General features: G+C 39.4%; 1 protein-coding gene across 6 annotated transcripts in view; it reads right to left on the reverse strand.

The window, feature by feature from the left end:
* The window catches only part of LOC150091205 (voltage-dependent calcium channel subunit alpha-2/delta-3-like), a 1,918,419-nt gene that overhangs the window by 255,029 nt on the left and 1,646,797 nt on the right, over positions 1 to 16,593 (reverse strand). For all 6 annotated transcript variants that reach the window (XM_090374703.1, XM_090374689.1, XM_090374699.1 and 3 more), the window contains one exon: positions 9,953 to 10,092. In XM_090374703.1, the coding sequence (XP_090230829.1) occupies positions 9,953 to 10,092 (140 nt within the window). The remainder of the gene's footprint in view (positions 1 to 9,952; positions 10,093 to 16,593) is intronic.

Consider the following 16,593-nt stretch of genomic DNA (forward strand, 5'->3'; position numbering starts at 1 on the left):
CTTAGCCCATGCCAACTGTTTCTTTATTTTCTGGTTTTAATAAGGGTTTTTGGACTGTTGTAAGACCATGAAGTCCTGCTTGTATAAGACAAAGTTTCACAGTGGATGTAGACAGGGGATTTTCTCTGTTACCACAGAACTCAGCTCAGATTTAAGGTGCAGTAAGTCATTGATCACATTTAGAAATTAGTATTACAGTCTTATCTTGTGATTTCATTGTTATGCATAGCCATCATGATCATGTTTGTCCTTTAAACTGCTAGTCCTCTTGAACTGTCGAACGGCAGTTTGTACTCCTTTAAACGAACAAACAGCTTCGTGCCAATAAGAAATATTGGCATGAAGTTGTTTGTTTCATGCCAATACTTCTTACAACTGCCAATAAGCAAATATGTTCCGGCCAACCCTTCCCTATCTCTTCCATCATGCAGTATGATTGATGAATTTTGAGGTTATGATGAATGTCGTGGCGAGATCCAATATTCCTTACATTTCGAGGGTACAGCTCTAAAACGGTGTTCGCAGGCCGGCCGCTAGTTAGTACACTGGACTGAACCTATTGGTAACTCTCTAGGAAGCTTCCGGATCAGCTAGTGTATAATCTTGCTACCTCTACTCTGCCAGATAGTGACCGGAGGGAGTCCGAGTAGTGTATATGCGGGGAGCATTGTCGAGGCCACGTTATGTCAAGGATCTGGGTATATTCTTACCACATGTACGCCATATCCAAAAATTTCATTACTTCATACAGCATGTCCCACCCCCTTTTTCTTACTATTGAATACACCATGAATTGTCAAAATAATAGAGCAAGCTTATCTGCGAAAAGATCTAAACCTCCCAAGGACTTCCTAATTCATTTCACAAATATACGTGGTCTCAATTCTAATCTCAATGATGTCCATTTCCACTTGCAGTCTTCCAAACCCCATGTACTTTTTCTGACTGAATCTCAGTTATCAGTTGATTCAACTACTGCTCATCTCAGATGTCCAAATTATTTGCTGTATGATTCCTTTCGACTCAAAGGTGGTACTTGTGCATATGTCCGTTCTGATATTCCCTGTCAGAGACTTGGCAATTTGGAATCTCCTCTCTTTGATCTTCTCTGGCTTAAAATCTCTCTACCTCATTGTGTAAAATTCATCTGTTGTCTCTACCGTTCTCCCAACTCCACTAATCACTTGGAGCTCTTTGACTTCCTCTCTTTGCAACTTGACTTTCTCCAGTCCAACTTTCCTAACAGTGAGGTAATTTTCCTTGGTGATTTTAACGTTCACAACTCCAGCTGGCTTCCGTTTTCTAGTCACACCGACCCAGCAGGTAGAGATGCTGAGGCTTTTGCAATTACTAATGACCTAGCACAGATTGTTCATTTACCTACAAGAATACCAGACAATCCTAATCATACAGCCAATACGCTTGATCTTTTTCTCACAAACAACCCTTCTAAGTACTAGGTTGAAGTGAAAGGTCCTTTAGGCACTTCAGATCACAACTTGGTGATTGTCTCTTCTCCAATGGAACCTTTATCTCATGGCTATTCCCAACCTCGTATTGTTTGGCATTACAAGAATGCAAAATGGGATGACCTGCGAGACTTCTTTTCTTCTTTTCCTTGGTCTAATTACTGTTTCAAAACTTCTGATGTCAACGTTTGCTCAGATCGTGTCAGTGAAATTATTCTTGCAGGAATGGAATCCTTTATCCCACACTCCACTTTAAAATCTCGTCCTTTATCTAAACCTTGGTTTTCCAATAAATGTGCTAAGGCTGTCCAAGAGAAGATTGTTACATATCGTAATTGGCTTGTTTATAATTCTTCAGTTTCATTTTCTGCCTACACCAAAGCTCGCAACAATTGTAAAGCAGTTATTAATCAGTCCAAACTAGAGTTTGAACAGGCTAAGAGTAGAAAACTTGCTTCTTGCCCTAATGGTAGCTGAGCATTCTGGTCTCTTGCCAAAGCTATTGGCCGCAACTTTTGCCCATCTCTGCTTCCACTTCTGTCCAAACCAGACGGTTCTGTTGTCACTCCAGCCAAGGGTAAAGCTGACCTGCTAGCATCCCATTTTTCTTCTAACTCATGTATTAATGATCTTGCTAAAACACCTCCCACCATTCCTAACACGCTCCATTCAATGCCTCCTGTGGTCTTCCGTCAAAAGGATATCAGAAGGATTTTGATGAATCTTGATGCTAAGAAAGCTCCAGGTCCTGATGGTATTTCTCCACTTGTTCTCAAAACCTGTGCTCCTGAACTTACTCCTATTCTTTGCCGCCTTTTTTCACTTTCTTATTCCAAAGGTGTTTTTCCTTCTGCTTGGAAATTTGCTCATATCCAGCCAGTTCCTAAAAAGGGTGACAAATCCCTCCCATCCAATTATCGTCCCATTGGAATTACGCCGACCGGGCTAGCCGAGTGGGTAAAGTACCTGCCCGGCAACCCAAAGGTCGCGGGTTCGATTCCCGCCTCGGGCTTGGATCACTGTACTGCAAAAACCTTTGGAGGTGCAATATGGCCACAGAAGCCGATGCGCCAACAACTACCAAATCAAAAAAAAAAAAAAAAAAATTGGAATTACTTCTACTCTTTCTAAAGTAATGGAGAAATCAATTAACCGCCAACTCTTAAACTACCTAGAAACCTTCCGACTGATCAACGATCGCCAGTATGGATTCCGTCAGTGTCGATCCACTGGTGATATTCTGGCTTATGTTACCCATTTATGGACTAATTCAATGGAAAGGTTTGGTGAAACACAAGTAGCTGCTCTTGACATCTCAAAGGCTTTTGATCGTGTTTGGCATAAAGGCCTTCTAAACAAGCTTCCATCTTATGGTTTGCCAACTGTTTTTAGTAATTGGTTATCCAGTTTTCTCTCTGATCGCTCACTGAGGGTGATGGTGGATGGCTCTCTGTCTTCTAACTTCTCCACTAATACCGGTATTCCCCAAGGTTCAGTTCTTTCCCTCATTCTTTTCCTCTTGTATATTAATGACCTTCTTCCATTGACTGGAAATCCTATCCATAGTTTTGCCGATGATAGCACATTGCATTCCACTTTCCATTTGAGAAACCTTGTCCAGCTCAATCAGCTTCAAGTTCTCGAAAATCTGCTGCCAATTCCTTAAATGCCGATCTTCAGGTAATTCTCCAGTGGGGCAAAGACAACTTAGTTGATTTCAACCCTTCTAAAACTCAATCTTGTCTTATATCTCGCAAAAAGGATTCTTCTGCTCCTATGCTTATCTTTAGTGACACTCCGATTTCTAGGCAAAATGATATATCTCTTTTGGGGATTACCCTGACTTCTAATCTCTCTTGGCACAAGCACATTACAAATATTGCTTCCTCTGCATCTAAAAAACTTGGTTTTCTCTTTCGCTCTCGGCGTTACTTTTCTCCCAAACAGCTGCTCACTCTGTATAAATCGCAAATCCGCCCTGACATGGAATATTGTTCCCACATCTGGGGTGGTGCCCCCAAAACCTCTCTCAGGCTTCTTGATTCCATTCAGAAGAGGGCAGTTAGGTTAATTAATGATTCATCTCTAACAGAGTCTCTCCACTCACTTTCTCATAGACGCACTGTTTCTGTTGCATGCCTCTTCTACAGATACTTCAATGGGCACTGTTCTTCTGAATTGGCTTCTATAATTCCCGCTCTCTCTTTCAAAACAGTCCGAACACGTGCCGCCACCAGCCAACATCCATTTACTGTCCAACTTCAAACCCACAGAACCAACTTTTCATCTTCCTCGTTTATTCATTCAACTGCCGTTTTCTGGAACAACCTTCCTTCATATGTATTTCCTGAAAATTACAATCTACAGAAGTTCAAGTCCAATATCAACAAATATCTTCTTTCGTCTTCTCAACCTCCAACCCAAGCACGGTACTAAGTACTATAGGTTATAATACCTCTCGTGTTTGGGGTTCTCATAAAAAAAAAAAAAAAAAAAAAGAAGTTTTCTGAGCAGTTTAAACAGGCATCTAGGTGAACTATTGATGATTTATCAAACATTATCCAGTAGAGACAAGGCAGTTGTAAGACCACTGTTAGGATACTGTGTTCAAGTATGGAGGCCCTATCTGCAAAAAGACATTCAGCTTCCTGAAAGGGTTCGAAGACAGTCAACTCGGATGGCGAGTTCAGGAAAATGGCAACCATATGAGGAAAGACTCCGAATATGAAGGCTTGGCGACCAGGCACCTCATAGGTGACCTGGTTGTGGTTTATAAGGCGCTGAGAGGGGTTAGTAAAATGAATGAAGTCAGAATTTTCGCTGTTTATAGCAAATTCCAGAACTCGGCATAAATTCAAATTACACAGGAAGAGGTTTAGACTAGATTGCAGGAAGCTTTTTTTTAGCCAGCAACTCATTTGATTGCTGGAACAGTGCTTACACAGGTGGTTGAGGCCGAAATTAATAAATTCAAAAGTCAACTGGATAATTACCTATGTGAGGTCATCAAATAATTTGTATATTCTTATCTACTGGTCCCCTCCCCCCTCAGCTAGTGCAGCAAAAGCCAGTGCCTTCCTTGCATTATACGGCTATTACTATTTTAGAAAATAAAAAAAAATATATATTTAATATAAGAAAAAAAAAATCAGTGTGCCTGAAATGTACATTGGGTACAATAATTTACTTGCTTACATTTAGCTTAAAGAATTTCTCTTCCACTTTCCTCTTGGTTATCACAACATCATTTAGCTCCCTATTAGAATTTACTACACTTGTGGCATTCACATGCCTAAAAACTTCCGCACTTGTGAATGTAGAAACAAAACATGTATTCAGTTTATCATCAACTTTCCTTGAAATGAAAGGGTGCATGAAAGCTTCCTTGGACTCAGGGGAGGTCCCCATGGACTGGAGATGTGCAAATGTGTCCCCAATTCACAAAGGGGGATCAAAGGGTGACAAGAATTACAGACCTGTTAGTCTAACTTCTGTTCCAGGGAAAATAATGGAGTCACCGGTTAAGGAAGCAATGCAGAATCATCTGGATAAGACTGCCGTTATAGATCAGACACAGCATTGGTTTGTTAAGGGGCAGTCTCTGACAAATTTGATTGGATACTATGATGTCGTCACAAAGGAACTGGATGCAAGAAATTTTGATATCATCTACTTGGATATTAGGAAAGCTTTTGATACTGTTGCATGCGGAAGACTACTGTGCAAATTGGAGCAATATAGCATTAGGGGCAAGTTGCTACAATGGATAAAAGGATGGTTTAGTTGAATAAGACAGAGAGTAGTTATCAATGGACACTGCTCTTCGGGGACTAATATTATTAATGGAGCCCCCAGGGGTCTGTGTAGGGCACATTGTTGTTTTCTGTATTTATCAATGATATTGATGAAGGTATATCAAGCTTACTGCCTGTTTCCAGATGATACGAAGGTTGGCAGGGTTGATAATGACAGTAATGATAGTAGCTTACTTTTGCAGTAGCTTACTATCAGTAATGATAGTAAGCTACTGCAAAAGGAACTTGAAACGTTGTACAGATGGGCTGAAAGGTGGCAACTGAAGTTTCCATTGACAAATGTAAAGTACTGCATATGGGTAGCAGTAACCCCAGAATAATGTACTGACTGTGTGGTACTACACTCAGGATAGTGGAGAATTAAAAGGAGCTGGGATAATTGTGCAGTCAGATATGAAGTTTTCTGAGCAGTGCAGACAAGCAGCAAGAGTAGCTCATGGTGTCGTGTCAGTGTCAATGATATACAGGAATTTTGCTTGGAGGGATAAGGGGTTGATTGTCCTTTTTTTATAAGGCAATGGTCAGGCTGCACCTTGCATACTGCATACAGGTCTGGAGGCCTTGTTTTAGGAAAGATGAAATGAGTACAGAGAAGAGCAATGAGATTTGTGAGTGGAAGAAAGGGTTGGTGTTACCAAGAAAGGCTTAAGCTCTGTAGGTTGCAGCTTCTGGAGACCAGGCACTTGCAAAGTGATCTAATTGAGGTGTATAAGGCCTTGAATGGTTTTAGCAAGCTTGTTACGAATGGGATTCTTACTCTTGCTGAGATTACTCGCTTGAGGGGCATAAATTCAAATTAAGGAAAGATAATTGTAGAATAGATGTGTGGAAATTTGCCTTTAGCCAGCCGATGGTTGATAGTTGGAACAAACTTTCATCTGTTGTATTGGAGGTCAACAATTTAAATACATTTCCTTCTTGGAATTATTCCTTGGATTCAGGGGAGGTACCCATGGACTGGAGATGTGCAAATGCGACCCCAATTCACAAGGGAGGAACAAAGGGCGACACAAGTAATTACAGACCTGTTAGTTTCACTTTTGTTTCAGGGAAATTAATAGAGGCTCTGGTTAAAGAAGCACTGCAGGATCATCTAGACAAACAAAAACTAGAATCTTGATAACTACATATTTATAATAAATTATATTTGCCTGTATTTACAATAAATTATATTTAACTTTACAACTAAAATATATGAAATATACATATAAAATATACATTAAAATATACCGGGTTAAGAACAATAAAATACATTAAAATATACTAAATTAAAAGCGATAAAACCCATAGCTTTCGAAGGCTCCTGCCTTCTTCTTTAGCGGTATTTTCTTTGTTCTGCAGTGCGTCTTTAAATACCAGCAGGTTCACGGTACTCATCACGTGTTTCATTCCCACATGTTCCGTTCTCTTGTGTTATGGAATCGGAAGTGGCTCGAGAGTGGGTCATATGGAACCGTTCATCCCTTCTGAGGATAGTAGCCTCAAAGAGGGGATGGATCCGCGTTCCTCTATCTCTATTAATGTTCACTATGGAACAGCTCCGCAAACTCTCGAGCCACTTGCGGTCCCAGAACTTATGCACCCGATCGGTGATGATAGCATTGTCCGGGGAGATCTGGTGCTGCTTCTCCCAAAAATGCTCGGATCAAATGATCGGAAAGTGATCACTGCTAAAAGGATCAGTTAATACAGACCATGTCATGATTGGAAAGATGGAAGGTGAGCAAACTGACAAGTCAATTTGAGAAGTAGATCCTGTAGGTAGGTGGATGTAGGTAGGAGATCCAGAGTTTAATAAATTTAGGTCATTATTATTTATAAATTCCTCGATCAACTTGCCTCTTCTGTCCATTGTAGCCAATCCCCACAATGGATGGTGTCCATTAAAGTCGCCGAAAAGACAAATTGGAGTTGGAAGTTGTGCAATGAGGTTGTCAAGTTCTGATTGGGCCAGTGATAGCGATGGTGGAATATAAATCAAAACAATGGTAACTGAAATACCAACTGCAATCCGAGCTGCCACAGCTTCTAGGCTGGTTCTTAATTGGATCGGTCTGGACGGTATGTTAGTATTTACAAGAATGGCACTCCTACACGGGCAGGAGACTCTGGGCTTCTGTCTCGTCTGTATATCATAAAGTTTGAGAATTTCGGCGAAACTTGGGGTGACAAGAATGTTTCCTGTAGGCATATACCTATGGGATTAAACTGAGAGATTAAATCCCTTATGTCATCAGAATGGCTGCTTAGTCCTCTACAATTCCACTGTATGATGTTAGGCATTATTTTGGTTTGGCTGAAGATGATTCATCTGACTGTTTTTTATGTGCAGGGCATTTTTTTCGGTCTTTTTTTGGGAATAATGGACGTCCAGTATCCATAGTGTCATTGGCATGGAGTTCTAGGATAGGGTCTTCATAATTTTGGTGTATATCAACTTCCATAGTGTTGGTTGGTGGATCAGTTTCCTTAGAGTCTTTATTGGGTTTAAATCTTTCTGCGTCATTTGAGACCGTCACAGTATCAGTTGGGATACTAATTGGGGTGTTGGTGGCATGGCTGGTTTTAGTTTTTTCTTTTCCAGTGGTTGATAAGGTTGTTTTAACCCAATTAGCTAGCGAGACGTTGGGCGGTATTGAACATCTGTTTGAATTGCAGTTGTATGAAAACTGCGGGTTCGAGGCATATGATGGACTTGGCATGGTCAACATTATTTGTCTGCGTGCCTCAGGATATGTGACTTTATGTTCTACTTTGTATTTTTGGATTGTCCTACCTGTTTTCCACATCTCACATGATTTAGAAAAGGCAGGGTGATTGCCTTTGCAGTTGGGGAAAATGGGAATTGCGGCTGGACAATATGCCTGTGTATGATCTTTTGCTCCACAAATAGGACAGATGGCGTCACCTCTGCATGCCTGCTGTGAATGGCCATATTTCTGGCATTTAAAACAGCAAAGAGGATTTGGGATGTATGGACGAATTCGACAATTTAAATATCCAGCTTTTACTGAGGATGGCAAATCAGGAGTACTAAAAGTTAAAATGATGGAACGAGTTGGAATGAGATTTCCATCTTTTTTTGTCATAATTCTTTTAGCAGAGATTACCTTTTGACTTGCTAAGTTCTTGGACTAATTCCTCCTCAGACACTGTAATTAAGTCCCTTTCTGTGATGACTCCTTTAGATGAATTTAAGGTATTGTGAAGAGTAACAGACACTGGTAATCCACCAAATGTAGTCGTTTTTAATAACCACTCAGAATGTTTGGATGTGGCTGTTTCAACTAGGAGATCTCCTGATTGTAGTCGCTTCACCATTTTTGGTGATCCTGCATTAGATTCTAGATGTCTTTGAATCATAAATGGTGATAACTTGCCCACGGGCTGCGTGGACAGAGAGTGTATCACAAGAAAATCAGGGATGTCTGGACGCTGTGATTCAGTTCGAAGCCTTTTTGGTTGATTAATATTATCATGACAGGATTCTTGTCTTGAGCTTGAAGGCTCTAAGGGTGAAAAATTGTGTGAATCCATGACAGCTCCTTTTGGCTCTGGGGGTTTATCTTTACCGCCCAGGTTTCCGGCCCCGCTACGGGGAGGCAGGAGCAGTGCCACGAGGTGACCAAGCGGCTGAGTTAGTACTAATAGAAAAAACGGAAAGGTGGTTTCCCTTTCTGGGCTTCTGCCTACTTCTTGTAGTGCGAGAGAGCTACTATGCTATAGAAATCAAGAAAACGGTTTTTCAAACTAAAATAGAAACTGTTCGCTCAAATGTTCTCTGTAGAAAAACGCTTTGGAAAACGCACTGGAATCGCTTGGCCACGGAAAGCTTGGCACCCGGGGACCCACAAAAGTCTTATTACTGTTTAAGTGACAAACACAAAAGGTTTATTCAGTATCTGAACAGCACTTTTCACCTACTATATTGTCTGTACAGTTGTTCTTTTTACTCATCAGAGTCGTTTTGGCTATAATAGTCTCCTACTTTCAGTTTTGTTTTTGTAGCGTATTACACCAAATCAAACAAACATTATACTGCCTATCCACATCATCTGGGTGCACTGCATTAGATTCTGTGCTTCTTAATCATGAGCATTACTCCCTCTTTTGCCCTGTCTTTTCTTTCTGTACACACAGCATTCCCCATATTCAAATTATGCATCCCTTATGTCTGAGTGACACCATGTCTCTGATACCCATACACTCTGCATATGAAGACCTACCAATAATTCAAATTATTCTGATATATTTAATGAGTGGAGACTAAGCAACATTTTCCTTACTTTACCTCTATAGAATACATCATTGCTGCTTACAGTAGAATTGTTATTCCAGTTCCCCAACACCCAAAATATGGGTGTTGGGGGAACTGGAATAGGTTGTATTCTAATGTGAGTGGGCTGAGGACTGATAGAATACTTTATTGGAACCAGCTTGAAAATAAGGTGCTCAGATTTATAATGTCAGATTAGCCAATTATCACATAATAGTTGATAACAAATTTGGCAACATCATCAAGACTGCTTACCAAACAAAAATGTCCAAAGAGAACTTTAAATTTGTAGAGGCTAGTTTTTTTTTTTTCAACTTTAGATTAAAGTATAGCAAAAAAATCAAAAGACAGGAATGAACTACCTAAGAAGAAAAAAATTTAAAGTTACATACCTTTCCTGTGGCATTAAAAAATAAGTCAGCAAAAGAAGAATGCTTGAATTGCAAACCCACTACAGCAGCTGGCGCCTTCTGTGTTCCTATACCTAAATAAATTGCTTGGCTTCCTGTTACTAGGCTGTTGTTGCGAGTGCCTGAAGGGAAGAGCAATCATATGAAATCTGTACATTTGTATACCCTATCATATCATTATTAATTATAATGTTATAAGTTCATTAATTTTCAAAGTATAATAAATTTATTAAAGTGAATTACTCATACATTTTCAGAGAGTGGAATTTCTCAAACTGCTGATACAAGAACTTAAAGTATCCAATTATTACCAACTTCAGACCAAATTGACAAACACTCGATTTGCAAATTTGATCTATTAATTTTTGTTGTTTAATAGCAGGATTATATTCACCGAAGAAGCTAAGGAGAAAATGTATGATTTTTATACTATCAGTAATAAATCAATTATAAACTTTACACAGTATGCTAACTTTTCTCTATTTGAAATGAAGTGCTTTTATTTCATACACAGTAAACTCTTTAAAATCCAGCACCCTCAGGAACTGAGGGTGGCAGATTTTAAAATTTTCCGAATTTTTTGAGAGGTGATACCTATTGGTAGAGCAGTGTTGAAGCAGCACATTTCAATGAATACTAATATGTGAACCTATTTATATCTGTAAACGTTTAAACTGATAGTATTAGTGATTAAAATGCAAATAACATTCAATTTATTAAATGAACAAATCTTAATAAACATAGACTTAGCAACTGTTGTAAGAATATCAACTGAAGTGTTTCAGAGAAGAAATATTTTCACAATGGAGAATAAGAAAAACATTAACTAATCTTAAAGAACAATAAGGCAATTTGGCGAAGGTAAAGAAAGCCAACATGAGAATGACGGGAAACATCGGATAACTTACGCGGAAAATTAGTTTCGTGATACGGCACTCTAATGCTGCTTACTTGGTAAATAGACGGTAGGTGTTATTGGTCTGGAGCAAAGTCAAGAACGATATATTGATTGACAGGTAGGCATGGCAAATGATGTGCTGATTGGTGTACGAACATAACACATGATAACATCAGTTTATTATCACTTTGGTAGCACTCAGAAGTACTAATGGTAACTTGCCCTAATGAATGCTTACCATAAAGGTGAAAAAAGGTCAGGTTACTTCCACTTGAATCCCATGGGAGGTTGACCCCCTCCAGAAGTGGAGGGGGTAAAAACCTTTTTGCTTTAGAATCACAGTCATATTTAGAAATACATTCATAAAAAAATACATTTTTTCATGACTGTATTTTTATTTTTTTGTTCAATAATATGCACTAATGGTGTAAAAAGGTAAGGTTAACTGAACCCCACTTGAATTCCATGGGAGCTTGAATCCCTTCCAAAATGGAGGGCGTAACCTATCCATTTTTCTTTAGAATCATGGGTGGACTAGCACATAAATTCTTTATTAACAAAATATTAATTTTTTATTACTGTACTTTTATTTTTAAGGTCAGGTTATGAAATATAATGAAAAATAAAGAAACCTTTTCCTTTTTTTCGTAACCAAACCTAAATCAACAGTATAGTAAAAACACTCATGAACTCCAAAAATCTGCTTATAATAATTAGAAAAAAAAAACATAATGAAGAACATAAAAATGAACAGAACGAAGAACATAAAAATGAACAGAACGAAGAACATAAAAATGAACAGAACGAAACTTTTATTAATTTAGTTTTCATAAAAAAATCAATCAATTTTATTTTCCTTACAAATTTCTTCCATCTTTAAAAGATTCATCACTACTATTACCTGTTTACCATTCACCACAAAACTATTATGCACAGTTCTTTACTCATAAATGCACTTTATAATGCCAACCAATGACTACACAGTAGACTGTCGTCCCCACCACCAATCATTTCATCGTTTGCTACACCTACCTGTCAATCAATATATATCCTTCTCAATTTCGGCTCCAGACCAATAACACCTACCGTCTGTTTACCGAGCGAGCAGTGCTAGAATCCGGTGTTGGGAAACTAATTTTCTGTGTAAGTTATTCAACATTTCCTATTGTTCTCGTGTTGGCTTTCTTTACCTTAGCTGGCAATTTTTATCAGATGACATGAAATTTTACTTTTAATAACGTACTGTGGAGAAATTTGATCGACTGCTTGCATGTAATTACAAAGATGGATAGGTTTTGTTTTTACCATTATAACTATTATATTACTACCATTATAACTATAAACAAAGAAAAACACAAGTTATTAAGGTCACTCATAATCATAAGACATTCGCTTTCATAATGTTAGTACAGACAACATGAGAAGCCAAATGAGTGCCTTTGAGCCGCCTGTTGTTTCTCTCTCTCTCTCTCTCTCTCTCTACTTTAGTCATGCATCTGATGAGATGTATGGACTACTGAATAATGGCAGCAAAAAAAAACCTTGGGAGTAAGAAATTAAATCTATGTTTGTGTGCTGTAGTATGCTGCTGTTTATGGAAGAGAATAATCACAGATTTAATGAAGCGTACACTTTTTAAACTGTACCTACACTGGGCATTTTTGGTCTCTCTCTCTCTTAGCTCTCGGCTAACCTAGAGTGATGTCAGTCACCAGCATATGCAAGCACTATGTGGCTAGCACTTTGTATAATTCGCAAGAGGCTCAAGCAATGTTATGAAGTTTACTGATAAGAGTTACCACTGAGAGAGCGATTCAAAGTTACAGCTAAGGCTATATGAATAGGGATACTTCATCTCTCATCCATTTTTTTGGCAAGAAAGATTTAAACTGCACTGATAATGCAATGGTCTTTATTCTTACAGCAGAGGAAACTTGCCTTACAAATGAGCGATTTTTTTTTTAAATACATGGCCTTGCCAAAAGGGCTGTTGTTGTTTGGTTTTTAGGAGCATTAGCAACTAAGGCCACTTTGCTCCGGGGATATGCAGTGGTCATTCCCTGACCTTTCTGCATCCTCCGTATTTGGTGGCTCATGGGCTTGAACCCTGGTCTAATCAAGAAGCATGTGCTACGCACTGCTGCTCCTGCTCACCTGGCTACGGAGGTGCCCTTTGCCAAAAGGTTAAGTGATATTTGTTTAAAGGTGAGACTGCTCTGGCAGCCTGTTTCAGGAACAGCCACATGCCAGATTATTAATATTAGTATTATTGGTTGTAGTGGCATATGATGAAAGAAAGAAAACTTATAAAACATCAGCCAGGGGGGGGAAAAAAAAAAAAAAAAAAAAAACACCAACCCACATCACCTCTCCTTCCCTTCCAAAAATTTCTCTAGTTCTTCATTGAATTTATTCAACCTGCCCACTTCCACAATACCAGATGGAATTTTGTTCCAACAAACAACCACCTCTTGGCTAAAGGCAAACCCCAACACAACTGTCCTGGAACCATCTTTCCTCAATTTGAAATTATGGCACCCCCCATGCATGCATTCTAAATGTTCTCGGTAACACTATAGTCAAGGAAACGAGAATATATTGTGCAAAAAGGATAGGTGGAACAGGACCAGGGTGTGTCTGCCAGGGGCAAAAGTTGATGACTTTGTACAGCAGATATCATCTTTTAAGGGCATAAAAGGTAATACTGTTGTACATGTTGGAACTAATGACATTAAGAGTAACAGATCTGCAGATCTCTTACTAGCAGATCTCTTTATTACCAGTACTGACCAACAAGATCAGTACTGTAATCAACAAGAACAAGACAATGTTGAAAAAAACAAGCTGCAAGTTACGGTTGAATTTGAAGGTGTCTGCAATTCTGCCCAGACACAATAGGAGGGAGTATGTGATGAGAGCTTTGTTAATCAATTCAGCCCTGGAGAGATTGTGCAAGGCTTATGGGGTAGAATTTTTTTCAGCATGGTCTGTGCTAACAGGAGACTCTGCTTCTACAGGGATGGGATACACTTAAATAGAAAGGGTGCAAGAACATTTGCCGAAACTATCGAGGCAGTGTTAGGTGGATCAGAAAAACCAGTAGCTTGGGGGGGGGGGATACATGGATTAATAGACTAACAGTAGGCATAGGTAAAAGTGATTCTTGCTCTGCTTCTATTGTTGCCAATAGTGATTAGAAGCAGACAATAGAAAGTGATTCTATTGTCTGCTTCTAAGGTGCCAGGGATTTCAGAGACTTCTGGGAGTCATTGTGGAACAAATTAGCATTAGCCTTAGTAGAGGCATTTGATGCAAGAAAGCAAGCTTATGCAACAACAGCCAAAAAAAAAAAAAAATAAATAAATACATAAAAAATAACCACTTCCACTTCACCCTTCTGTTCGTTTGAAATACCTGTCCAGCTGAGCCTTAAACTTATTTAGGCTATCAACTTCCACGACGAGGGATGGAAGTCTGTTCCATCAACCAACCACCCGCTGGCTAAAGGCAAATTTCCTCACGTCTATCCTATATCTGTCTTTCCTCAATTTGAATTTATGCCCTCTCAGGTGATTATTCTGAGCAAGAGGAAGAATACCATTAGCATTGAGCATGCTCAAACCATTCAAGGCTTTATACACCTCTATCAGATCACCTCGCTGGTACCTAGTCTCCAGACACTGTAATTTGCAAAACTTAAGCCTTTCTTTGTAAGAGCACCCCTTGTCCCATTCACTAATCTTGTTGCCCTTCTCTATACTCGTTCCAACATCTCTACATCCTTTTTGAAATGAGGCCTCCAGACCTGTATACAGTACTCTAGGTGTGGCTTGACCATTGCCTTATACAAGGCAATAATCACCTCCTTATCCCTGCTGGAAAAATTCCTGTATATCATTGACAATACTCCATGAGCTACTCTTGCAGCCCATCTGCACTGCTCAGAAAACTTCATATCTGCCTGCACAACCACCCCCAGTTCCCTTTCATTCTCTACCACTGCCACTGTAGTACCACAGAGTTGATACGTTGCTCTAGGGTTGCTGTTTCCCATATGCAGTACTTTACATTTGTCAATGTTAAACTTCATTTGCCACCTCTCAGCCCATCTGCTCAACCTTTCCAGATCCTGTTGCAGTAGCATAGTGTCAGTAGTGTCCTTGACAACCCTGCCAACCTTCGTATCGTCTGCAAACTTGGACATTAAGCTTGATATACCATCATCCATATCATTTATAAATACAGAAAACAATAATGGACCCAATACTGAACCCTGAGGGACTCCACTAATAATATTAGTCCACGATGAGCACTGTCCATTGATTACCATTCTCTGTCTTCTCCCCCTCAACCACCCATTTAACCATAGCAGCAATTTGGCCCCAATGCCACACTGCTCCAATTTGTGCAGCAGTCTTCCATGTGCAACAGTATCAAAAGCCTTTCTAAGATCCAAGTATATAATATCAAAGTTATTCCCTGCATCCAGTTCTTTTGTGGCTACATCATAGTATCCAATCAAGTTGGTCAGGCAAGACTTCCCCTTAACAAATCCATGCTGTGTCTGAGCTATAATCGAAGTCTTGTCTAGATGATCCTGCAGTGCTTCTCTAGGCGACACAAGTAATTACTCTATAATTAGTAACACAAGTAATTACTCTATAATTACTTGTGTCGCCCTTTGATCCTCCTTTGTGAATTGGGGTCACATTTGCACATCTCCAGTCCATGGGTACTTCCCCTGAGTCCAAGGAAGCTCTCATAATTATGGCTAAGGGCTTGCTTACTTCCCTTGCTGCCTCCTTTAATATAACTGGATAGATCCCATCCACCCCAGGTGCCTTTCTTGTATTTATCTTCAACAATTTCTCCTCCACTTTACTCTCAGTTATTACAAGATTTTCTAGCTTACTGCCAGAGGTGTATTGAGTTATGTTAGGATAGTAAGAATAAGAACAGGTACATGTATACTTGTGAGAACACCAATGCTAGGAGTGTAGAAAATAAATTTGCTGGTCAGGTGCTGGTCAAAACATCAAAGGCAGATATTGTTGGGATATCAGACACATACAGATATAGAGAATGCAGAATTGGAATTTGGGGAGTACAATGTGTACAGGAGGGACAGACAGGATAGGAAGGGAGGAGGGCTTATGCTATTGGTTAAGAAACACATAAAATCTAAGGAAGTGCATCAAGCTGACATGGGTGGACAGTGCAGTGTTGAGTCAGTTTGGTGTGACATAAGCACGGGGAAAGTGAAATTGAAAGTAAGAGTGTGCTATAGGTCTACTGACTCTGATGAGTATAATGAACAGCTGTACAGAGAAATAGAGTGGGCCAGTAAATCAGATTGCCTTATAATAGGGGATTTTAATTTATTTCCGAGATATTGACTGGTACTTGTGGGTTGTTCATTTGCATGTTAGCAAGGCTTTTGTGGATTTACTGGATGATTGTTTGCTACAGCAAAACGTTTGGGAGGCATCCAGAGGGAGTAATATTCTTGATTCGATTATCAGTAACAATTCTTCATATATTAATATTTTAAGAATCTGCAGATAAAGGAGCTACTAGGTGGCAGTGACCATAGTGTGCTGATGTGGGATTTACTTAAAGAGGTAACTACCATCAGGGGTAAAGGGAAGAGTTTTTGCTTTCGTAAAGGTGACTGCGGTGGTCTGAGACAGTTTTTAAATTCTATACGGTGGGACCAACTGTTGAT

The sequence above is a fragment of the Mastigoproctus giganteus genome, chromosome 1 (assembly GCF_048544385.1).
Source record: "Mastigoproctus giganteus isolate SK-2022 chromosome 1, ASM4854438v1, whole genome shotgun sequence".
Classification (NCBI taxonomy): domain Eukaryota; kingdom Metazoa; phylum Arthropoda; class Arachnida; order Uropygi; family Thelyphonidae; genus Mastigoproctus; species Mastigoproctus giganteus.